At 39.1% G+C, this 25,304-nt stretch overlaps 2 protein-coding genes and 1 long non-coding RNA gene across 5 annotated transcripts in view; 2 read left to right on the plus strand and 1 right to left on the minus strand.

The window, feature by feature from the left end:
• The window catches only part of LOC122976050 (adenylate cyclase type 8-like), a 21,611-nt gene extending 14,072 nt beyond the window's left edge, over positions 1 to 7,539 (plus strand). For both annotated transcript variants that reach the window (XM_044344311.1, XM_044344312.1), the window contains 6 exons: positions 1,116 to 1,274; positions 1,389 to 1,535; positions 2,567 to 2,659; positions 2,903 to 3,017; positions 3,830 to 4,053; positions 4,173 to 7,539. In XM_044344311.1, coding sequence (XP_044200246.1) covers positions 1,116 to 1,274; positions 1,389 to 1,535; positions 2,567 to 2,659; positions 2,903 to 3,017; positions 3,830 to 4,053; positions 4,173 to 4,355 — 921 coding nt within the window. In that variant the 3' untranslated portion in view covers positions 4,356 to 7,539. The remainder of the gene's footprint in view (positions 1 to 1,115; positions 1,275 to 1,388; positions 1,536 to 2,566; positions 2,660 to 2,902; positions 3,018 to 3,829; positions 4,054 to 4,172) is intronic.
• The window catches only part of LOC122976145, a 14,663-nt gene extending 752 nt beyond the window's left edge, over positions 1 to 13,911 (minus strand). The window contains exons 1-2 of one of the 2 annotated variants that reach the window (XR_006400831.1): positions 13,826 to 13,911; positions 1,410 to 1,525 (exon numbers count right to left, since the gene is read on the minus strand). This is a non-coding gene — a long non-coding RNA (uncharacterized LOC122976145). The remainder of the gene's footprint in view (positions 1 to 1,409; positions 1,526 to 13,825) is intronic. The other variant, XR_006400832.1, reaches the window with a different exon arrangement.
• xdh (xanthine dehydrogenase) overlaps positions 10,671 to 25,304 on the plus strand; it is a 24,355-nt gene continuing 9,721 nt past the window's right edge. Inside the window, exons 1-21 of the mRNA XM_044344303.1 lie at positions 10,671 to 10,781; positions 12,167 to 12,224; positions 13,277 to 13,373; positions 13,843 to 13,951; positions 14,878 to 15,004; positions 15,316 to 15,377; positions 19,501 to 19,593; positions 19,701 to 19,781; positions 19,878 to 20,022; positions 20,221 to 20,313; positions 20,480 to 20,631; positions 21,099 to 21,192; positions 22,000 to 22,109; positions 22,363 to 22,547; positions 22,625 to 22,787; positions 23,587 to 23,676; positions 23,801 to 23,970; positions 24,065 to 24,191; positions 24,271 to 24,390; positions 24,484 to 24,580; positions 24,674 to 24,795. Of these exons, the coding sequence (XP_044200238.1) occupies positions 10,686 to 10,781; positions 12,167 to 12,224; positions 13,277 to 13,373; positions 13,843 to 13,951; positions 14,878 to 15,004; positions 15,316 to 15,377; positions 19,501 to 19,593; positions 19,701 to 19,781; positions 19,878 to 20,022; positions 20,221 to 20,313; positions 20,480 to 20,631; positions 21,099 to 21,192; positions 22,000 to 22,109; positions 22,363 to 22,547; positions 22,625 to 22,787; positions 23,587 to 23,676; positions 23,801 to 23,970; positions 24,065 to 24,191; positions 24,271 to 24,390; positions 24,484 to 24,580; positions 24,674 to 24,795 (2,391 nt within the window). The 5' untranslated portion in view covers positions 10,671 to 10,685. The remainder of the gene's footprint in view (positions 10,782 to 12,166; positions 12,225 to 13,276; positions 13,374 to 13,842; positions 13,952 to 14,877; positions 15,005 to 15,315; positions 15,378 to 19,500; positions 19,594 to 19,700; positions 19,782 to 19,877; positions 20,023 to 20,220; positions 20,314 to 20,479; positions 20,632 to 21,098; positions 21,193 to 21,999; positions 22,110 to 22,362; positions 22,548 to 22,624; positions 22,788 to 23,586; positions 23,677 to 23,800; positions 23,971 to 24,064; positions 24,192 to 24,270; positions 24,391 to 24,483; positions 24,581 to 24,673; positions 24,796 to 25,304) is intronic.

Consider the following 25,304-nt stretch of genomic DNA (forward strand, 5'->3'; position numbering starts at 1 on the left):
CTTTTGGCTCCACTTGTTTTACTGGTTCTACTGGTTTTAATGGTTCAATTGGTTCTGCTGAATCTATAGGTTCTATTGGTTCTACTACATTCTACTGGATCTACTGGGTTCTACTGGGGTCTACTGGTTCCATTGGTTCTACTGGTTTTTACTAGTTCTATTGGTTCTATTGGTTCTACTGTTTTTTCTGGTTCTATTGGTTCTACTGGTTCTACTGGTTCTATTGGTTCCACTGGATTCTACTGGTTCCAATGGATTCTACTGGGTTCTACTGGTTCTATTTGTTCTACTGGGTTCTACTGGTTCCAGTGGGTTCCACTGGGTTCTACTGGTTCTGTTGATTCTACTGGGTTCTACTGGTTCCAATGGGTTCTATTGGTTTTTAATGGTTCTATTGGTTCTACTGAATCTATAGGTTCTATTGGTTCTACTACATTCTACTGGATCTACTGGGTTCTACTGGGGTCTACTGGTTCCATTGGTTCTACTGGTTTTTACTAGTTCTATTGGTTCTATTGGTTCTACTGTTTTTTCTGGTTCTATTGGTTCTTCTGGTTCTACTACATTTTACTGGATCTACTGGGTTCTACTGGTCTTTACTAGTTCTATTGGTTCTATTGGTTCTACTTGATCTACTTGGTTTTACTGGGGTCTCCTGGTTCTATTGGTTCTACTGGTTCTTCTTGGTTCTACTTGGGTTTTAGTGAAAGTTTTCTTTTTTCCAAAGAGGAGTAACGTTGGCGTTGCAGGACCAGTGCTGATACGTTACTGTGTTTCAGGCGGTTCTACTGGTTTTAATGGTTCTATTGATAGTTTAAGGGGTTCTGTGTAATATCTTTATTGCACCTCGTTGGATTAGTTGCACAGAACAGAGAACGAGTAGATTATCCAACCGTCCTCGTCATAAACATGGCTTCACTGTTCCTTTAATAAAGTTTTATTCTGGATCTTTGTGACTGTCGTTCTCATCGCTGATCTTCTATCAGGAACAAATAAAACAAACTGTATTTGTTTTACGTGAAGCACGTCGTCACGCCGGTTTTGAAAAGTGTTGCAAGTAAACTTTAATCTTCTCTCATTTGAGCATCGTGTTCCGTGTTCTTCTTCGTCGGTAGCTGGAGGCGACGGCGCGGCTGGACTTCCTGTGGCGTCTGCAGGCGAGGAAGGAGGTGGAGGACATGAGGGAGCTGAGGGAGCACAACGAGTGTCTGCTGCTCAACATCCTGCCCGCCCACGTCGCTCAGCACTTCCTGCAGAGAGAACGCGACAACGAGGTGCCTGTCACCTGTCGCCAGGTGTGTGTGTGCTGGTGTGGACGTCCAGGTGTTAACCCTGTGTGTGTGTGTGTGTGTGTGTGTGTGTGTGTGTGTGCGTGTGTGTGTGTGCAGGAGTTGTACTCGCAGTCGTACGAGCGAGTCGGCGTCCTGTTCGCGTCTCTGCCGGGATTCTCCGACTTCTACGAACAGAAGGAGCTCGTTCATCAACACGTGGAGTGTCTCCGCCTCCTCAACCACATCATCACCGACTTTGATGAGGTCACACACACACACACACACACACACACACACACACACACACACACACACACACACACACACACACAAAACATATAATGCAAATGTTATAAATAAATTACAGGACAAACAATTCTGAATAATTTATAAAAACATGAATTAAAAAGAATAAAATGTTCTAAAAGATGAGACATAAACAACGTTATGACTGAATGTTTCAGATTGTATTTATTTTGTATATTTTATCCTTGTTGATAATTATATTTACATGAAATCCAATCATTTTATCAATTTTAGCAAATTTTAAACGAGCTTTATGCATTTTTTTGTATCTGGTTTTAATAAAAAAATCTGACAAAATATCATATTTATTGCAGTTTATTTATTTGTTTTTTAATTTTACTAATTTATTTTTTCAGATTTTATAGTTTTATGTAAATTAAATCCAATATTAACTATAATTTGTTATTAAAAAACTAAATTTTCTAATTTAAAAGGAAACCAGTTCATTGTTTTTTATCTGGTTTTTGACACATTAAAAATAACTTTAATTTATTTTATTTATATTTTACTGATTATATCCAAATAAAATCTTTTGTCTCATATGTGTTTATATAGTTTTTACCCTTTAATGTAACTATTTTAATATTTACACCATTTAAAACTTCTGCTGTGATAAAAATATAAATGTTTTATTTGATTAATAAATAAATTATAAATTTGTTTTTGGGAATTAAAGACAAAAAGGAAACAATTCAATTTGAATTCAATGAGGTTTTGTCGCCGTGTTATTAATTAAAAATAATAACAATAAACTTTATTTGTGTGACAGCTTTCATACATGAAATGCAACTCAAGTTACTTCACATAATTTGCATTAAAACGTGTAAAGCTCTTAACAAACAAGCAAATAAACAACAATAAACAGCAGTAAACAAGGATAAAGCAGTGAAGTGACAGGTGTGTGTGTGTGTGTGTGTGTGTGTGTGTGTGTGTGTGTGTGTGTGTGCGTGTGTGTGTGTGTGTGTGTGTGTGTGTGTGTGTGTCTGCAGCTGCTGGAGGAGTGTTACTTCCAGGACGTGGAGAAGATTAAAACCATCGGTAGTTCCTACATGGCGGCTTCTGGTCTCTCTCCTGACAGACAGGTCGCTCAATGTTTACATCACATCTGTCAGTAAAGAAACATCTGGAATAAAATGATTCTACTGTCTCATCACTGCTGCATCTACTGCATCACAGTAACAGATCAGCAACTAAACATATATTTACTAAATATAAAGAATATTTAACTTTTTCATTTGACATTTTTTCTCATTTATGTATTTATTTGTTGTGTGCGTGCATGTGTGTGCGTGTATATGTGTGTGTGTGTGTGTGTGTGTGTGCAGGAGTGTGAGGACGGCTGGGATCACCTCAGTGAGTTGGTTCTGTTCGCTCTGGCGATGCAGGAAACTCTCACACACATCAACACACACACAGGAAACAAGTTCCAACTCCGAGTCGGTGTGTACACACACACACGCACACGTGCACACACACGCACGCACACACACGTGCACACACACACACACGCACGCACACACACGCACGCACACACACACGTGCACACACACACACGCATGCACACATGCACACACACACGTGCACACACACACACACACGCACACACGCGCACACGCACGCACACGTGCACACACACGCACGCACACACACACGTACGCACACACGCACACACACACACGCACGCACACACACGCACGCACACACACACGTGCACACACGCACGCACACACACACGTGCACACACACACACGCATGCACACACGCACACACACACGTGCACACACACACACACACGCGCACACACACGCACGCACACGTGCACACACACGCACGCACACACACACGTACGCACACACACACACACACACGCACACAAATATATATTTTAGTTAAAAATATTTAATTTGGGCAGCAGGAAGATTTAAAACCATCATGTGATCAAAACTATAAAATCATTTACAAAAGAAATTGAAACATGAATGAGAACAAACTTATTATTTATTTACCTTTTTATTTATTATATATAATATATATATAATTTAAATATGAATATTTCTATATTACAGTATTTAATATAATTTAATTCAGTGATGCTTTTATTAAAAATTCAAATTCATGAATCCAGATATTTAAATGTAATATTTTAATATAAATATGTAAATTATGTCTCAGTTTGTTGAAGTCATGAGAAACTTTACTGTGTCATTTATGAGTTAAACTTCCCACCATGTGACCTGTGACATCACCGCCAGGCATCGCTCACGGCCCCGTGATCGCCGGCGTGATCGGCGCCACCAAACCTCAGTACGACATCTGGGGGACGACGGTGAACATGGCGAGCAGGATGGAGAGCACCGGAGTCAGCGGGACCATACAGGTCCCAGAATCCACCAGCTGTATCCTGGTGGAACGAGGCTTCCTACGGCAGCTCAGAGGGAACATTTACATCAAAGGCGTCAGTGAACGCCACGGCAAGGTGAGACGCGTTACAACACACGTGATTATGAAGGAAAACATCTGCTAATTACAACATCTGTCTGTCTTATTATAATATATAATAATACATGTCGATCAAATCGTGTTCCTCTGGTTCAGGTTCGGACCTTTTTCGTGAGCAGTCCTGAGGAGCGATCCAGTTTCATGGAGCGCGGCGGTGGGCGGGGCTTAGTTCAGAGCAGGAACACTCTGGGAGCCGTCGTCTACAGTCTGGTTCACGCCCAGAAGAACGAGAAACTGAGAGAAGAGAACGGAGGCTTTCATCTGGTGGGGGCTTCGTAGGACGAAGAGGAGGAAGAGGAGGAGGAGGAGGAGGAGGAGGAGGAAGAGGAGGTCCGGGACACCTGTGGCGTTTACTTACAGAAGGTGGGAACATGTTGGTATCAGGAATAAGAGGTCAAAGGGCACGATGCAGCAAGGAGCCAATCAGAAGAGACAGATTTGTCATTGAAAGAACAAAAATACTGTAAATTTACCCGAAACAGCTCAGAGTATCATAATAAATCTAAATTATAGTCATATAAACTCAAATAATAAGAATAATATTAAATGTGTTGTGACGTTGTCATGGACGACGGTTTTGTTGTTTTAAACTTTTAGATTTTACATCAACATTTTTTTTACAGACTTTTTTTTAATTGCAGAAACTTTCACAGGTTGGAAACGATCCCCTCCGATAAATATTGATTATAAATTCTGTGTAAAAAAAAAAACAGGTGGAATCTGAGATGTTTTTCTGTACAATATTTTAAACAGGCGTCGTCATGGATACCTGTGGAATCACATGACCTCGGTGTGAATATGTCAAACATCATTTTTAAAGTAAATACTCGTTTTTATAATTATGATGAATGATCGATGTTGATCAATGTAAACCTGACCCATCAATCACTCATCAGGGGTCCTTCTTTGTGATGTCATTTCCTGTCACATGGTCACATCACCCACGGATGTATAAAGAGAACTGGATACGGCGTCGGAGGCCCACAGAGCATGCTCAGTAGAGACTTCCTGTTTAGCGCTGCGGTTAACTTTAACGAGGATAAAATAATTCAATCGTTTGCTTTTCTAGACTTTCTGAATATTATCGCACCAAATTCTGATATTAAAACAAGATTCCCAAATTAATTATAATATTCAGAATAAAAGTGTTCACTACTTTTATTCACTATGAAATACTTGTAATGTCAGATTTTGCCAAACTCGTTGATAAAGAGACATTTTTACCATCAAATATTCTCTTCAAATGGATTAAAACCAGAAATCTTAAATTAGGTTCTCAAAAAACAACATATGCAAGTAATTTATAAGTTTAAAGTTTCAAATTTTAACCCTTTTAAATGAAATTAAACACAATGGACATAAAAACAATTAGCATCAGGTCTTTGACTCGACTACATCTGTATTTTATTTATGTGTCATAGAGATTTATTGCCTTTTGTAAACTGTTGTGAAGTTTTACATTTGTTTTTGTCATTTTTTAATAAATGTAGGCATCTAGAAACATTTATAAGTGAATTTCTGTTTGTTCACAGTTTATTGTATTTTATTAGATTAGTTTTTATTTGATAAATTACAAATGAAGAGTGAAACTTTGGTGCTTTCATGTACATTTTGGTTTTAGGTTTTGTAAATATTTCTGGTATTTTTCAATATTTTTGAGTAATTTAACTTTAAAGTGTGCAGTTTTTAGCTCGTCTTTTATATTTTTGGTGTATTTTGTGTTTTCTTAAATGTTTTTATTATTAGTATGTTTGTATCTAAACTCCATAAACTTCACTTTCTTTGTTTTTTTACTAAATAGTTTATTTTTTATTCGTTACATCCTCAAGATGCATCTAAAAACTGTTCCCTGAACGTTGCCGTTACGTTATGAGAACGTTACTTTTAAACGTTGTGATGTTTCTTGTATTAACTTCCACAAAAATGTACTTTCTAACTTTATTTTTCAACATTTTTTAAACTATTTTGACACTTTTGTATCATAACATCTGCAAAATAGCATCACAACATTTAAAAAAAACTCAATGAAGCTCCAGATCTGTAACCAGCTGATCGCCTGTAAACAAACAGAAATTAAATAAATCTTTGACTCGTTAGTAGTTTAGTTGTTTATTAAACCAGATTTATCTACCAGTTCATTTCCGTCTGTCGTGCTCTGAGAGGTCAAACCTGCAGCTCAGTGAGTCTTTGTAGGTTAATAACTAATCACTGATAAACACTATCAGGTTGCCCTGAAGTGACTGACAACGACCCGTCCGCCTGTCTGACGCTGCAGCTGAAAGATAAAAACACCAAATGTTTGCAGAGTTTATTGTCTCACATCTCACTTTCAGATTGAAGCTCCTGAAACCTGCAGAAAGACACATTTTACACCCGGAAAGATGTTAAAAATCATTCTGAGAAGGAAAATACACTCAAAAACTACAATAAAAGTCAAGTTGTAGTTGTGTTTTTTCAATAAATAAAACAAAAACATTAATAATTAAAAACCAAAGTGAAAACTGATGATTCAGCAGATATACAGACAGAAATCCATCAAAGAAGAAACCATTTTCATCCTACAGGCAAATAACAATAACAATAATGATAATAATAATAATAATAATAATAATAATAATAATAATAATAATAATAATAATAATAATTATAATTATAGAGGGTTTTTTATATTTCTTACATAATGCAGCAGTAAAAAACTAGTTTGTGATTTTAATCGTATGGAAAATTCTTAGTTTGTTATAAACAGACTTCAAGACTTATTTCCCTTAAAATCTGTTTATATGTGTATGTATATATGTACTGTATATATTTCATGTATGTTTTTATTAGCAGAGTTTAAGAGAAATACGTCTTGAAGTCTGTTTATATGTAATAACTCTTCATGAAGTCTTCATACAACCAACAGTCAAAACTGCAAAGATGTTCAGTTTATATTAATATAAAACAGAGAAAAGTTAATGATTTTCACCTTCGAGAAGCTGAAACCAGAGAATAATTGTGGAGGAACTTTAATAATACAGCAGAAGAAGAAATAGATTTCCTTCTGGCAGTATTTTCAGAATAAAACTTAATTTATTAAATGATACATATTTTTTTTCTACATACCTGATTCATCTGCCTCATCAGGCAAGTGGTCAAATAAATGAATAAATAAATAAATAAGTTAAAAAAGTAAAAGTTTCCATCATTTTTTTCACATCATAAATTATGAAGGATAGTAGCTCCACGCCGTTGGCTGATCAAGGATTGAGTCGGCCAGTCATGTGACGCGTGAAACAAACATCAGTGAAGCAGGTGATGTTTAAAACGTTTAACAGCTCGGAGTGGAAGACATTAGGCTAAAATATGTATTTTTCATGGTGTTTGTTCCTTTATCTGATCAAAAGAAGTTAGTGTTCAGTGTGATCTCGTGGATGTTTGTTCTGTTTCATTTACTTCAATAAAGATGCAAAATGACAGTTAACTTCAGTCTTTGTTGTTATTTGATAAATAAAACTTGTTTAAGTCGTGTTTAGTGGATTCTGACCCGGACAAGTGACATGTTTTCTTTCAGCATATCCAACACAAACACATTGGAAACGGCAGAAATACAAGTCCATCTATTCATTAAGTCCAGAATATGAAATGTATAAAAATATGAAATCAATAAACTAATCGATTAATTGTTCGTCCGCTGCTGTCAGACGGAGTTTAGAGGAATTCAGCTGGTTGTAATTGTGAGCAGTCAGACGGACTGAGTCTGGTCGCGCCACCAGCAGGTCAAAGGTCAAAGTTGTTCAGTGAAATATCAACAACTACAAGTCGGATCAGATTCATTCAGTCTGCTTCCTGCGTCATGTGACCTGGAAATCAATCGATATCCGACATCATGGAGGACATTCTGATCACTTCAAATATCTCGAAGGAGTTTTTTACCAATCGGATTCTGTTTATTGATTGATCAGCTGATCCGACAGTAAAGGAACATTTACTGTAATAATAATAATATTGATAATAGTACTGTAGATTTCTACTTATAGAAACAGAACAAGGTTTTTGGTTTAATATATTTAGTAAACAGGGAAGTAGTAAAAGTAGTAAAAGTAGTAAAGTAGTAAAAGTAGTAAAGTAGTAAAAATAGTAAAGTAGTAAAAATAGTAAAAGTAGTAAAAGTAGTAAAAATAGTAAAAGTAGTAAAAGTAGTAAAAGTAAAAATAGTAAAAGTAGTAAAAGTAGTAAAAGTAGTAAAAGTAAAAATAGTAAAAGTAGTAAAAGTAAAAATAGTAAAAGTAGTAAAAGTAGTAAAAGTAGTAAAGTAGTAAAAGTAGTAAAGTAGTAAAAATAGTAAAGTAGTAAAAGTAGTAAAAGTAGTAAAGTAGTAAAAGTAGTAAAAATAGTAAAGTAGTAAAAATAGTAAAAGTAGTAAAAATAGTAAAAGTAGTAAAAGTAGTAAAAGTAGTAAAAGTAAAAATAGTAAAAGTAGTAAAAGTAGTAAAAGTAGTAAAAGTAAAAATAGTAAAAGTAGTAAAAGTAAAAATAGTAAAAGTAGTAAAAGTAGTAAAAGTAGTAAAGTAGTAAAAGTAGTAAAAGTAAAAATTGTAAAAGTAGTAAAAGTAGTAAAAGTAAAAGTAGTAAAAGTAGTAAAAGTAGTAAAAGTAGTAAAGTAGTAAAGTAGTAAAAATAGTAAAAATAGTAAAAGTAGTAAAAGTAGTAAAAGTAGTAAAAGTAGTAAAAATACTAAAAGTAGTAAAAATAGTAAAAGTAGTAAAAGTAGTAAAAGTAGTAAAAATAGTAAAAGTAGTAAAGTAGTAAAAATAGTAAAAATAGTAAAAGTAGTAAAAGTAGTAAAAATAGTAAAAGTAGTAAAGTAGTAAAGTAGTAAAAATAGTAAAAGTAGTAAAGTAGTAAAGTAGTAAAGTAGTAAAAATAGTAAAAATAGTAAAAGTAGTAAAAATAGTAAAAGTAGTAAAGTAGTAAAGTAGTAAAGTAGTAAAAGTTACTGAGCTGCTGTGACTCTGAGCAGAAGTGTTTGTGGATATATGATGATGATGATGATGATGAGGAGGAGGAGGAGGAGGCGACTGATGGCGACTCAAATCGTCTCTCTGCTGCAGAACGAATCACATGATCACTGAGTGACCCGACGCTAATGTGAAGCATGCGAGAGTTCAAACAGCAGCTCAGACGTGAAGCTTCATCTTCGTCTCTGAACGACTTGATGCTGTTTGATCATGACGGATATAAAGGATAGAAAAGTCAGAACCAGCTGAAATATATCAAATAAAATCTGTTTAAAACTTTGTAATTTATTATTTTATGGTCATTTTACAGCTATGAACATTTTTTATTTAGTACCATACTGACTGAGATTTTTATTGTATTACAAATTATCCTGTTAAAATCTAGTTTTATTACAAATAATTGCTTTTATTATTATTATTATTATTATATGTGTTAATGTTCTTTGTTTTTGTTATTACAATTTTTTTCTAATTAATTTAATTTATTATTTTTTATTACATTTTTGTATTATTATATTTATTCTGTTCTTTATCTCAGTACCATTTCACTGTCACTGACATTCATTACTTAATTACATTTTACTTTATTTCAGTTTGTATTATATTGCAAATTATGATTTTATTACAGTTTATTATTTTATTACTGTTCAATATTTTATTAAATTATGAATTTTCATTTTATTACTATTTACTTCATTTATATATATTATTGATTTATTGATTTATTAGCATGTAGCATTTTATTGCCATTAGCCTGTTTGTGCCTTATTTTATTATTTTGTTTATTAAAGTATTATTGTTCATTATTTTATCATAATTTTTGTTATATTACAAATTATTATTATTTTAGCCATTTTAATATTTTACAGTTCATTTTTATTTCCATTTATGATCTTATTCAATTTTTTTATTTAATTAAAAATGTTTTTATATCATTATGTTTATTCATATTGTGTGTGTATCGTTACACTTTTTCTCATTATTTATTTCTAAATTAATTTATTGTTTTATTATTATTATCAGTTTTTTGTATTTAATATTTTATTGCAATGATTTTTACATTAACATTTTGTAATTATAGTGTTTAAGCTCATTTCTGCCATAAAATCGTTTTAATAAAATCAACTCTGACGCGTCGTCATCAGTTCAGAGTCAAACTCAAATTAAATGAGCAGAAACTGGAGCTAAACGGTTGAGGTTGACCTTTGACCTTCAGGTACGAGCCTGGCTGTGAATTATTAGCCTGAGGAGGAACGTAACCACTGCGCCGTATCAAGGGTCAAAGGTCACTTCTGGTAATGTAGGTCATTCACAAGTAACAACCAATAAAATCTTTGTTTCACTCAGACAAGACAGAAAAACAGGCAAGTTCCAGACCCGGTTAACGGATTGTCACCATTCTGCTGATTGATTATTGGTTATTACAAGAAACTTCCCATTGATTAGGGAGCACCTGAGCACACCTTCAGATTTCGGCCTCTGTGATTGGTTGGAGGAGGAGGGACCAACAGGACACACCTCTCTCTCTCTCTCTCTCTCTCTCTCCGGAGGATCCAGCGTCTGAGGCAGCAGCAGCAGCAGATCAGCACAGTCACAGACCAGCGGCAACATGAGGGAGGTGAACGGGACCCAGACCCAGACCCAGACCCAGACCCAGACCCAGCCCGGGTCTGACGAGCTCATCTTCTTCGTTAATGGGAAGAAGGTAAAAATAAACCATGTTCAACTGAAACTAGTTACATTTAAATGCAGTTCTGATATTACAGTGACTCCACTTTGACCCTGCAGTGTTTTAACATCCTTATATATCAGTTATTGATTAGTGATTATAATGATATTTCTTTAGAAAGCTGTTGTGCTGAATAAATACTGAGATCATAGTGATTTATACCATCTATAATGTTCCTATGATGATCATTACGGGACATTGACTTGTTTTAAGGCTTTATTGTAGTTTCTGTTGGGTTTTTATCTTATATGATGTCGACAGTTGAGTGAAATGTGATAAAATAGGAAAAGAGAAATGAATGAAGAACAATCTTCAGTTTGTGCAGCGCAGTCCGATGTGAGATGTGAATCATGATAATGTGGAACAAGATGTTGACACAGATGTTAGTGCTTCACAGGAGACATAAAAGCTCAGTAAGAGAAGCGTCAAAGATTAAAGAAGAGACTGAAAATGACAATAAATAATCCAAAATGTAATTTAAATAAAGTTAATTTAGGGTTTTTTTTGGGGAGTTTGTGTAGATTTGTGTTTGTTTCATATTTCTAGATGTAAATCTGGTGATAAAATAGTGAATCCTTCACTTTCTTATCATGTGTTGTGGCCTAAAAGAGTCAGTCTGGATCACAGGCTGCAGCCGAGTAGAGCGACGTCACCACAAGTTAAATGAGTGTAAATATGGTGGAAAATGTTTTGAAGTGTGTTCATGTTGTTAGATGGAGGCTAACAGAGGAGCTAACTGGCTACATGATCAATAAATCTCAGCTGTAATCACCCAAAAACTTCATGTAATTATACTTTTCTCTAACATTGAGCCCAGTAACATTAATAATGATGAACATGAAGGTATTTTAATGGTATTTATGGGGATATTTAATAGTATAAAATGGGCTGAACTATATTATTTGTGTGATTTAAGGAGAAGAAAATCCTTCAAATGAACCAAAACCATGAAAACCATTAATTTCTACCTTAAAGGAGTTTAAATTTATAATGAAACTGAAGTCGTTTTACTCCGTTTAGTTTGATAATTCATTGATTGTAGGTTTATTTAACTGATAAATAAGCAATAAGGTTGTAATGAACAGACAGATTATGGACTTTGCTCCCCCAGCTTTCATTCTGCTGAGCTGTGCAGTTTTTATTACTATCTTTGTGTTTATTAGTATTTTTTATTGCATACTGCCGTGAACGATGGCTACATGCTTCCTCTTATCATGTCGGAGGATCAATAAAGTGTTCAAACCTGAATAAAGAGGTTTGGAATATTTCAGGGGCAGATTAAGGAATAATAATTATTATTATTTGTCAGAAATTAACATTTTATTATCATTAATATTATTAATGTTCTATATTTTGTGCAGATTGTTGAGAAGAATGCAGATCCTGAGATGACCCTGCTGACGTATCTGAGGAGGAAATGTAGGCTCACACACACACACACACACACACACACACACACACACACACATATATGTATATATATATATAATATCACATGCAGATTAAGCATTTCCTGATTTTGTACACTTTGTCCTGGTTGAATGTTCTGGGATCAGATTTCCTGTTTCACAATGTCAGCAGAAAATGTCAGCACTTCTCATTTCATCTTTCTATTGTCACTCTTCGTGCAAACCTGATATTTGTCTTGTTCGACATATTTCTGACTCGAGCTTTTGCAACAAACCTGTGACACAATCAGCGGAGCAGAAAAGTCGTTTTAAAAATAAAATAAAAAAAAAAACAGGAAGAAAGACGACGTGCGTCTCAGATCGTTTGCTGCTCTCACTCTCACTGAAAGCTGCAATTTAATGGTTTAAATGTGTGTTTACTGGTATTATCTCTGCTTGACTGGTGTTCTCGTACTGACTGACTGCCTGAGGTCAGTAACCACGATAAGAATCAGCAGGTCAAAGTCTAAAATAAAGTTTAGAGGTCGTAAATATGTGGATTATAAACGGTTGTAAAGCACCAGGATTCCTTTTGTAAAGTCTTTTATTGGACATTAAATGCAGCGTGAGAGACTGATAATGTTTCTCATGAAGCTGCAGAGAAAGTTCAGCTCAGTTCTGAACCATGAAACCAGCGATTAAAGGGTCAGTTCACCCAAATTACAACCAGAGAGACATTCACCCCTTTAATCACGCAGCGACAGAAACAGAAACGCTCCTGATTGGCTGCCAGGCGTCTGTTACAAAACCTCAGCTGTTCCACCTGAATCAGAGCTCCAGGTGTATTAAACTGCAGGTAACCATAGCAACAGCGCCGATGACGTCACGACTCGTTGTTATATTATAATTTATTCATTTTCAGTAAAAACAGAAGATCAGTTTCTGACGGCGTGACCAGACTCTGAAGATTATCACGCGTCACTGTAAATGATTCAATGGATTAACTGTGAACTTAACACGAGTGTGTGTGTGTGTGTGTGTGTGTGTGTGTGTGTGTGTGTGTGTGTGTGTGTGTGTGTTCAGTGCGTCTAACAGGAACAAAGCTGGGCTGTGCTGAAGGCGGCTGTGGAGCGTGCACCGTCATGTTGTCCAGATACCAAACACACACTCAACAGCTGCTGTATCCTGACCAAGTGTATGAGTGTATATGCGTGTGTGTGTGTGCGTGTGTGTGTGTGTATGAGTGTGTGTGTGTGTATGAGTGTGTGGGTGTGCGTGTGTGTGTGTGTATGAGTGTGTGGGTGTGCGTGTGTGTGTGTGTATGAGTGTGTGGGTGTGCGTGTGTCACCAGCCTGCAGTCATGTGCTCTCATCTGACGTCTGAAACAAACCGATTTCACTTCTGATAAATAAATGAAGCGACTGTGAGCAGATGAAGATATTCATGGTTGTATGTGATGTATATCTTGTATGATGTTGTTGTTTATGTGGTTTACTGTTTGTTAACATTGTTAATAGTTTTTAACATCTTCTGCCGCAGATGTCAGTTAGCCGTGTAGCTAACTGTGGCCCAACGGTTGTGTTTGTGTGTTTCTGCTGTCAAATAAACTAACAAATAAATAAATAAACAAACCTTTAACTCCGCTCCAGTCATCACGCCGTCAACGCCTGCCTCGCGCCCCTCTGCTCCTTACACCTGGTTGCCGTGACGACCGTGGAGGGCATCGGCAGCGTGGCGCGAAAGCTGCACCCAGTACAGGTAGCAACAATGCTAACATTCAGAAAGGCCTGCGTTTTAAATGAAAGTAACATGAATTATATTGACATAAATGGATATTCATATTAATAATTGATAATCAGTTAGAGTTTTGGCCACTAGAGGGCAGCAACGAGCTTAAAAACATTAACTTCTATGTGATACGATATGTTGGCATTAAGAAAGGATCAACTGTCAGTTATGTGAGATCAAATTAAATAGAAATGCATCTGGGTTTTTTTGTATTATGATTACAGAAAGAGATAATTTAATCAAACTAAAAATGATTTCTTACTTATGGAACATGTTTTATATTAGGGGCAGTATGTATTTTGTTTTTCTGTGTAAAACATGTTTGTCAGACTACAAACAGCTGGTGGTTTCCAGCAGTGATTTTGTTCCTGTTTGGAACATGAATGTCAGTCACTGGAGGTGAATGTGTTGTATTATTGGATCATTTTTTTAATATGACATGAAAAGAACAATTCATTCATTCATTATAAAGAAACTTCCAGGTTTTGTTCCAGAAGTAAGAAAACATAAATTCAAAAACAGCCGGTTAGCTTAGCTTAGCTTAGCTTAGCATAAAGACTGGAAAGAGGTGGAAACAGCTAGCCTGATCAGCTTCTATCACCTCTAAAGCTCATTTGTTTCATCTGAACACAAACAGAAATGAAAGAAACACAGGTTGTGGTTTTAAGGGGAGTTATATGCTGGAACTATTTCTTCACAATCACTGGGTGGATGGATACGCTGTTGTTGCATAGAGCTTCAGAGTTGGTGATAATTAACAACTATGAGCGACCACGTTTATATTTCATTTGATATATTGATTACCAGTTTTAAGCTTCTTTGTCTTTGGTGTGTTTTAGTCGATGTAAACAGGTTTGCTGACCGACTGTAACCACTACAAACGTGTTTGTGTTCAGGAGAGGATAGCGAAGGCTCACGGCTCGCAGTGTGGTTTCTGTACTCCGGGGATCGTCATGTCCATGTACGCTCTGCTGAGAAACAACCCCACACCTAAGATGGCCGACATGGAGGAGGCCTTCCAAGGTACCAACGAAGAAGATCGATTGTTTATTGACAGAAAGATAAAATAATCACTAATAACTGAATAATAATAACTTTATTTGTGTAGCAGCTGTCATGCTAAGATGCAGCCAAAAGCGTTTCACAAAACAAGATCAAAAAGTCAAGAATAAGTAAAAAAGTTTGATCACTAAGTACTTGGATATGGTTTTATGGGATTTGTAGTTTTAATTGGTGTAAATTAAAGAAAGTTAATGTATCTTGTACAACATGTATTAATTCATACTGTAAACTATAAACTATGTCAACTAAAAGAACAATGACATTTTTTTCAGGAAATCTGTGTCGTTGCACCGGATACAGACCCATACTGGAGGGATACAAGACCCTGACTGTGGTGAGACACACACACACACACACACACACACACACACACGCTGTTCACTACCTCCCACCCTGCAGTTTGTTGTGTCGCCAGTCGGTCTACATCCCAACCCTCACCTCTGGTCACGAGCTTCGGGTAGTGACTGAAAGAATGATACAAGCAGGTGAAATGAGTTTTCCCCAGTGAGGGTCTGGACTCAGTCTTAGCGACAGGGTGAGGAACTGCGAGTAGAGCCGCTGCTCCTTCACATCTGAGGTGGTTTGGACACCTGGTTCAGGATCTTCCTGGACGCCTCCCTCTGAAGGTGTACCAGGCACGTCCAAGTGGTAGGAGACCCAGAGCACGCTGGAGGGACTACATATCTCTCTTGGGAACACCTTGGGGTCCCCCAGGAGGAGCTGGAGGGCGTCTTTACTCAGTCTGGTGCCACCAGGACCTGGTCCGAGATAAGTGGCAGAAAATGTATGGATGGATATCACCCTCCCAAATCAAAAGGCAACTTTTTGACTGAATTTGGTCACTTACTTTCCATCTTTGACTCTAATTATAGAAAGTTAAACCAGTAGGAGACATTGACACCTTTGACTGTACTCAGCATGTCTCTGCTCATCAACACGTCAAACTCAATCTAATTATACTTATAGCTTTAGTCCAGTGAATCTCCAGACTATGAACATGCATGTTTCTGAACATGCAGCTGTCCTGTTAGATCTTCCTCTAGCGCCTGAGAGGCCCTCGACACCTCCAACCCATCACTTCACAGACCGTTGAGAATTTCTGTAACACCTATCAGGCTTCTCAGCAGCTCCATCCGCTAGATTTCTCATGTTCTGCAGAGGAGCTGGCTACTAGATTTATGAAGCCATGTGCTGCCACTCTGCACACTGCAGCTCCCTTTAAATAGTCTAAAGCCATTAGAAGGGCGTGTAGACATGACGGAAATAGAAAGCTTCCAAATTAAGCTGCAATTTTAATGCCATGAAAGAGCTTTCAAAGAGTTTAATGACACCATAAACGAATAAAGATCCAAATACTTCCTCTGACTCCAAGCTGCTATTTAGAACCATTAACTCTCTTATCCATCTCTGTTTGTTCTACCTCACAGTGAAATGTATCTGACTTTTAATTCATTTTATCCAGTTTCCCAGTCAGATTGACTGAGGATGATTAATGGTGTGAAATCTTCCTCCTCTTTTAGAGGTTTCTGCCTTTTTATCTTCAGATATTTTAGCGATTTTTAAGTCTTTATCTTCAGGGGTGTGTTGCTCAACCCCTACTGAAATATCAAACTTTAACACCGATAATCGTAATAATTTTAGACCCATATCTAAATTACTATGTCTTTCCAAAGTCCTGGAGAAAATGGTTTATTCTCAGATCATATCAGTACAGAAAATACACTTCTAACAGTCTTGAATGACATTAGGATGAATTCAGACGCCGGCTGTTGTACTGTTTTGGTGTTGTTAGACCTCTCGGCTACGTTTGATACAATTGATCATATTGATTGGCATATTAATTAATCAACTAGAAAACTGGGTAGGTGTGACTGGGACTGCTCTAGACTGGTGTAGCCTCTTAATATCCAGCTTTTTTTTTTAAATTTTCGCCCAAAGTGTTTTTGGTCCTTGTCTACAATGAATAATATTTGAATAACAATAACTAGGACATGATTTATGCTACAACTATGTAAATCACCACATACCGTCCGCATCTTGTCAACCACACCTGTATAAACTTCCAGACCTCTAGACCTAACCTTATGGGAGCTATGGAGTTTTTAGTTTATGGTGTCCCTGAACTTCTCCAAAACATCTCCAAGTAGCCAAATTGTGCCAGTTGCTTTTACTCATTACTACATGATGCTAAGCTGCTTGTAACTGGTTTAAGCTGGTCACCGGCGACCTAGTGGATGTTAATAGGTTAAGTCTCACCTGAGTAAGGGAACCTTCTCTGTATCAGAATGTCTTCTCTAGCTACACAAATACCACCTGCGGCGTTCCTCAGGGGTCTATTCTTGAGCCTTGACTGTTCTCCATCTACATGTTGACACTGAGTCAAGTTATCTGCCACCTGAATATTTCTTTCCATAGATATATATATGTAAGACAGACTTTAATTTTCCGAGGCAGTGCAGCCATGAAGCCACAAATCTTTGATTCGGATCTGAACTTTTCTAAACATTTTAGCAACATCACCAAAGCAGCTAGCGATCAAACCCGGAGCGTTGCTAAGATTAATTATTTCATTCATTCAGTGAAAGACAAACTCTCATTCATTCAACTTGTATAAAATATCGCAGCTAAAGTGACAGAAACAAGCCAATCAGCAGATGAATCACACAGGCCACTGGGAACTGTCCCAGTGCTCCCAGTGGCCAATCCGGGCCACATGATCACATGTTGATACGAGATCTCATATTTCAGTTTAATATTTCTTCTGTAGAAAGCTGTATTTGTATGGGTACATACTGTATGCAGGCGTTCTCTGTAGGTTCATTGTCTTTAACGCTTCGGGGTCGATCATGTGAGACTCAGACTGTGACGTAAAAAGTCAAAACACAAACTGCAGCTTTACTGTGGTTTCACAGTAAGAGTCTACATTACACTTATCTAAGCTAATACATAAATAAATATAATAAATATATAAGAAGTCAAATTCACGTTACATAAACAAAACAACCCTGAACAACTTCCTGCTTTCATTTTTCTTTCCATGATGTTTTTTTTCCTCATTAAACTTTAATTTAGATGAAATTATAATCTGCTAGAAACACATTTTATATTCATTTATCATCATTTCCATTCAGTCACATGTGAGGCTGAACAGATTCACAATCATTTCTATTTTGCCCTGAAATATTTGGCTGGATTAAATAATTTCTGCAATTTATTTAAAGACGTTTTATTCTTACAGTCAGAAAACCAATCAATGCAGACACAAATCAATCAATCAATAAATAAATAAAGGCATGTAGTAATATTTCATGTGTGTCTGAGTAGAAGTGATCTAAATACAGTGTGCAGGACCAGCGTTCCCTTTACGCCGCCATAGTGTTGCCAGGTTACCGTATGCTGGAGATACGGGAAGCGAAAAGGTTCAAAAAGTATTTTCATTCTACTGAAACTTGGAAACCTTTGTTTGCTTCACAGTATTTCTCACCAGTTTCAACATTATGTTTATTAAGGTTTATTAAATAAATGACTTATTTGAGCCAAAAAGATTATGTATCATCACGTATATGTTGTTTTAATGTATTATTACATTTTATAAAAAGCAATAAAGGCTCAGTCTTTGTTTTCACTGACTGACACAAGTTGCTCAGGTCGTCTATGAGTTACTATATAACAGACTTAACACTTATTTACCCAGACACTAACGTCACGCACGTTAATCATCAATAACACACAGTCAGAGTAGATTTGTTGTGATCTTCATCATCAGCTGCTGACTGAGCGTCTTTCAGGATGTTCAGCAAACTGAAGAAATAACAAATATAAACATAAATTCATCATCCAGTTACATCATCATGTGATATTTTACACTCTACACGTCTTCACAGCAAAGACACGACATGTTGTTTCCTTCTGAAGTGATTGAGGCAGTTTCACATGTCCAGCATCGTTTATTCTCATCAGGCTCCACGAACAGAAAGGTCGTTTAGTTGTTTTAATAAATCACATGATATAAATATAACGCAGAACAAAAGAGGAGTTCACTGTCATCAGTAGCAAATCCAAAAGACACCAATATTTCCTTGAACACTGTGTTCATCTGGATTCATCTGTCGATACAGCTTCACCTTTGAATGTTTCCATGGTAACGCTACTAAATGAACGTGGTTCATGAGTGACCGGACGTTCACATCTGTTCTAACAGCTGTTCACCTGTGATCAGATCAGCTGAGACAGATGTTACCGGTGTGAAACAGATGAAAGAGGAAGTTAATAATAATCACAACAGTTATAATTAAAGTCAGAAATCTTTCCAATCAAACATCCAAAGATATGAGATATGTCTTGTTATTGATGTTTCAGGGTAAACAGCTGCTCTGTAGTGTAACTGTGTATCTTCATCACGCAGCTGAGGGAAACACAGATGCATGAACTCGTCGTCTTGTTTCTTCTTCTTCCAGGAGGGAGGCTGCTGCGGAGGTCGGGGGCGGGACAACGGCTGCTGTCGGACCAACGGGAACGCGCCTGAGAAACCTCCAGAGGAAGATGCTGATGTGAGTTTTCTCTGAGATCCTTTACTGCAGTAAAAGTATCAATACAACCATGTAAAAATACTGCATTTACAAATCCTACTAACTGTCCACCGCTGGTCATGTCGCAGGAAGCTTCGTCTCTTTTTAACACAGCAGATTTTGCACCTTTCGACCCGACGCAGGAAGTCATCTTCCCTCCTGAGCTCATGGTGAGAAACGGAAACAAAACACAACAAAAACACACGTTTTTCCATCTTTCATAGTTTAAAAATGTCTCATAATTCCCTTTTTCTCGTCTCTTCTAGTCTCTCACCAAAGGTCAGAGGTCACAGTCGCTGCGTTTCCACGGCGACAGGGTGGCATGGCTGCAGCCGGACAGTCTGGACGAGTTTCTGCGTCTGAAGTGGGAACATCCAGACGCCCGAGTGGTGGTGGGAAACACTGAAGTGGGTGAGTCTGTCTCACACACACACACACACACACACACACACACACACACACACACACACACACACACACACACACACACACATACACACACACACACACACACACATTCACTCAGTCACTCTGTCATTCACTGTGTGTGTGTGTGTGTGTGTGTGTGTGTGTGTGTGTGTGTGTGTGTGTGTGCGTGTGTGTGTGCAGGTATTGAAGTGAAGTTTAAGAACATGTTGTATCCGGTCATCTTGGCTCCGACCTTCATCCCCGAGCTGAACGCAGTGACGCACACTGATGACGGTGAGTCTGATACATCTGAGTTTAAACTATATATGAAAATATAAATTGGCTACAAACCTGTGTGTGACTGTGAACTCGTCCTTTGACGTGTAGTTTGCATGCTTGTGTGGCATCAGAATAAACTGTGTGTGTGTGTGTGTGTGTGTGTGTGTGTGTGTGTGTGCAGGCGTGGTGTTTGGTGCAGCGTGCACTCTCAGTCACATGGGGGCGGTGCTTAGGGAGGCGGTGGCGACTCTTCCTCCTCACCAGACCGAAGTCTTCCTCGCCGTCCTGGAGCAGCTGCGCTGGTTCGCCGGGCAGCAGATACGAAACGTTGCGGTGAGTCTGACTCTGTTCATCGGTCACAGCAGCTGGTTTTTCTGAGCTTCCACTGGTCCTGAAATGTGCTCAATTATCAAAAGTTTGTTTCAAAGGTTGAACTGATTCAGCAACGTTTCAGTAAAACATTCAGGGCGCCTGGGAGAGCAGACGTCTCCCAGTGTTCCCAACAAATACACAGCTCTGATGGGTAGTTCAGGGATATCAGGAGATAGGAGACTTTTTCAAGAGAAACACAGAGCCTGCGGGTAGTTCAGGGGGCCTGGGAGAGTGGAGCGCTCCCAGAAGATGAAGAGCAGGTTCAGAAAGCTTGAATATAATCACTTTAAAGAATATTACTGTCTATAAAAACAGCACTGTGTTATACAGTATGATATTGTACATTGTGTTATTGTTATATTAAAACATTGTGTTGTTTTTTCTGTATAATAACTAAATATATATAAATATATATATTTGTGTTTCAGGCTGTTGGTGGAAACATCATGACTGCGAGTCCCATATCAGACCTCAACCCTGTTTTTATGGCTGCAGGCTGCAAACTCACACTGATGGACAAAGGTCACACACTCACACACACACACTCACACAACTTGTTATTCCACGAATCTGTTTCATCAGCAGCTCGTTACTGAGATCAGAGCTCACACTTCATTTCATCCTTTACACTCATCATATATAGTAATATATATATATATATATATATATATATATATATATATATATATATATATATATAGTAATAAAGTAATTTCTCTGGATACTAAATGTGAAATGATGAAGGAGAAAAACGTCCATGAGAACAGAAGGTCGCGGTGCGTTTATGTGCTCCGTATTCGGCCGGAGGCGTTCAAGTGACCTTTAAAACTGCTGAGTCACTGTTTCTGTCTGTGGACGTGTGTTATATAAGTTTATATCACAGCTTGTGTAAGAGAAACCTATAAAAAAACATGTTCAGAGCTTTAAATACTCAAAATGACGTCGTATTTGCTTCTCTCTCAACCCGACCGGTGGAGTCAGATGGCGTCGGGTCAGACGGCGTCCACCTAGAGTCCGTTCTTCTCTGCTGCTGTCGCCATGTGTTTGTTCATGGCGGGGTTGTTGGGTTATCTGGGTGTCCTGAGATAACTTGTGTTGTGATTTGGCGCTGTATAGATAAAATGGACTTGACTTGACCTCCATGTCAGCGTCACATTAAAATGTCAATCAAAGTGTTGCTCCGCCCCCCAAAATTCAAATCACTCAGTTCAAACAACCAGCAAATCTGAGTTATTCATGTTTTCAGACACTGTTAAAGGTTTGTTCATTTTCCTGGTGTTTCTTAGCCATGGTTGTGACCTTTGACCTTTGACCCTCTGTGTGTGACAGATGGCCGCCGTGTGGTTGAGATGGACGACAAGTTCTTCACAGGTTACAGGAAGACGGTTCTGCGACCGCAAGAGATCCTGCTGTCTATAGAGATCCCCTACAGCAAGAAGGTAGATACAGCATCGCCATGGCAACCTCTGTCTGTTACCTAGCAACTACTGTCTGTCACTTAGCAACTATTGTTTGTAACATAGCAACCATTGTCTACTAGTAATCACCAAGCATCCACTGCTAGTCACTTAGCGACCACCCAGTAACCACTGTCAGTCACCTAGCAACAGCTATCAGTCACTTAGCGACGGCTGTCAGAACTGTAGACTCTGTTCAGGATCTGACGCCGGTGTTTCTGTTTCTCCTCCTCAGAGTCAGTTTGTCTCAGCCTTCAAACAGTCGCCTCGCCGGGAGGATGACATCAGCATCGTCACCGCGGCGATGAGCGTCACCTTCACTCCGGGGACAAACGTCGTGGAGGACTTGCGGCTGAGCTACGGCGGCATGGCGCCGACCACGGTGCTGGCGAAGAAGACTGCGAACAAAGTGTTGGGAAGGTAACAGACACACAGCAGGTCAGGATTAACGGAGGAAGGAGGAGGAAGATGATGTAATGCTCTCTGATGTCATCCAGGCGGTGGGGGGAGGAGCTTCTGCAGGAGGTTTGCTCCTCATTGGCTGAGGAGATGACCCTCAGCCCCTCTGTGCCAGGCGGCATGGTGACGTACCGGCGAACTCTGACCCTCAGCCTCTTCTACAAGTTCTACCTGACAGTCCTGCAGAAGCTCAGCGGGCAGGTCAGCCGACTGTTTCTACTTTTTACTTTCAATCCTCAAATATTTTATTTCCCTCAAAGATGGAAAGAAACTTTTTCTGTCTCTGTTGCAGCGTTAATACGAACTCACGCTGCCTCCACGTTCCCCTGAACAGCTCACTGTAGTGTCCACAGAACTACATCCATCACTACACCTACACCACCTAGCAACCACTGTCAGTCACCTAGCACCACTCTCCTAGCAACCAGTCACCTAGCAACCACTGTCAGTCACCTAGCAACCACTCACCTAGTAATCAGTCACCTAGCAACCACTGTCAGTCACCTAGCAACTAGTCGCCTAGCAACCACTCTCCTAGCAACCAGTCACCTAACAACCACTGTCAGTCACCTAGCAACTAGTCGCCTAGCAACCACTCACCTAGCAACCAGTCACCTAACAACCACTGTCAGTCACCTAGCAACCAGTCACCTAGCAACCACTGTCAGTCACCTAGCACCACTCTCCTAGCAACCAGTCACCTAGCAACCACTGTCAGTCACCTAGCAACCACTCACCTAGTAATCAGTCACCTAGCAACCACTGTCAGTCACCTAGCAACTAGTCGCCTAGCAACCACTCTCCTAGCAACCAGTCACCTAACAACCACTGTCAGTCACCTAGCAACTAGTCGCCTAGCAACCACTCACCTAGCAACCAGTCACCTAACAACCACTGTCAGTCACCTAGCAACCAGTCACCTAGCAACCACTGTCAGTCACCTAGCAACCAGTAACTTAGCAACCACTATTGGTCACCTAACAATCTCTCTCTCTGTCAGGGTGTGAATGTGGACGAGGTCGGGTCCGACTGTCTGAGCGCGACTGAGATTTATCATCCAGAGACTCCGACCAGCGTTCAGATCTACCAGGTAACAAACACTCAGAGAGAAAAACTCATCAGTTAGAATAAAGTCAATGATTTTTCAGGTGATCGTCAGGTGATAAATGTTTTCAGTTTTGGCGTCCAGGTGTGTAAATCTGTGTCTCCTCCAGGCGGTGCCAAAGGGGCGGAGTCAGGACGACGTGGTGGGCCGTCCCATGATGCACCTGTCGGCTCTGAAGCAGGCGACGGGCGAGGCCATTTACTGCGACGACGTGCCGCTGTACGAGAACGAGCTCTACCTGGCGCTCATCACCAGCAGCAAGGCGCACGCCCGCATCCTGTAAGACTCCACAAACACACACACACACACACACACCTGTACAACACACACCTGTGCTGTGTAACCCAGGTGTGTGTGTGTGTGTGTGTTGCAGCTCCATAGACACAGCAGCAGCACGGAGCATGCCCGGCGTCGTCTGCTTCGTGTTTGCTGATGACATCCCCGGCAGCAACGCCACCGGACCGGTCGAGTACGACGAGACCGTCCTCGCCGACCACCAGGTGTGTTTCTGTTTGTCTGACCAATCAGTTAACTCAGGTTTTCATGAGCAGGTTGATCACGTGACCTCCCTCCCTGCAGGTAACATGTGTGGGTCACATCATCGGCGCCGTGGTGGCAGACACTCAGCTTCAGGCTCAGAGAGCCGCCAAGGCCGTCAGGATCCAGTACGAAGAGCTGCAGCCTGTCGTCACCATCCAGGTGAGACCAGCTTCACCTGAACACCTGAACATTCAGGTGGAACATTAATTAAAGTAATAGAGATCATTAGTGTGTTGTGTTGTTGATTGACAGGAAGCCATCGCCACCAAGTCCTTCTATCAGCCAATCAGAACCTTGCAGAGGGGAGACCTGGAGGCGGGGTTTAAACAGGCCGACCACATCCTGGAGGGTAGGACTGTGTGTGTGTGTGTGTGTGACATTCTCCTGCCAGCTGATCAGGTATTGATTACTGATTATTGATCACTGGGTGTCTGTCTGTCAGGTGAGATGCACATGGGAGGTCAGGAACATTTCTACCTGGAGACAAACGTCAGTCTGGCTGTTCCTCGAGAAGACGGAGAGATGGAGCTGTTTGTGTCCACGCAGTCTGCCTCCAAAACACAGGTGAGAGTGTACTGCATGTACTGCACAATGTACTGCATATACTGCACAATGTACTGCATGTACTGCACAATGTACTGCATGTACTGCACAATGTACTGCATATACTGCACAATGTACTGCATGTACTGCACAATGTACTGCATATACTGCACAATGTACTGCATGTACTGCACAATGTACTGCATATACTGCACAATGTACTGCATGTACTGAACAATGTACTGCATATACTGCACAATGTACTGCATGTACTGAACAATGTACTGCATATACTGCACAATGTACTGCATGTACTGCACAATGTACTGCATATACTGCACAATGTACTGCATGTACTGCACAATGTACTGCATATACTGAACAATGTACTGCATATACTGCACAATGTACTGCATATACTGCACAATGTACTGCATGTACTGCACAATGTACTGCATATACTGCACAATGTACTGCATATACTGCACAATGTACTGCATGTACTGCACAATGCACTGCATATACTGAAC

This window comes from Thunnus albacares, chromosome 24 (genome assembly GCF_914725855.1).
Source record: "Thunnus albacares chromosome 24, fThuAlb1.1, whole genome shotgun sequence".
Lineage (NCBI taxonomy): Eukaryota > Metazoa > Chordata > Actinopteri > Scombriformes > Scombridae > Thunnus > Thunnus albacares.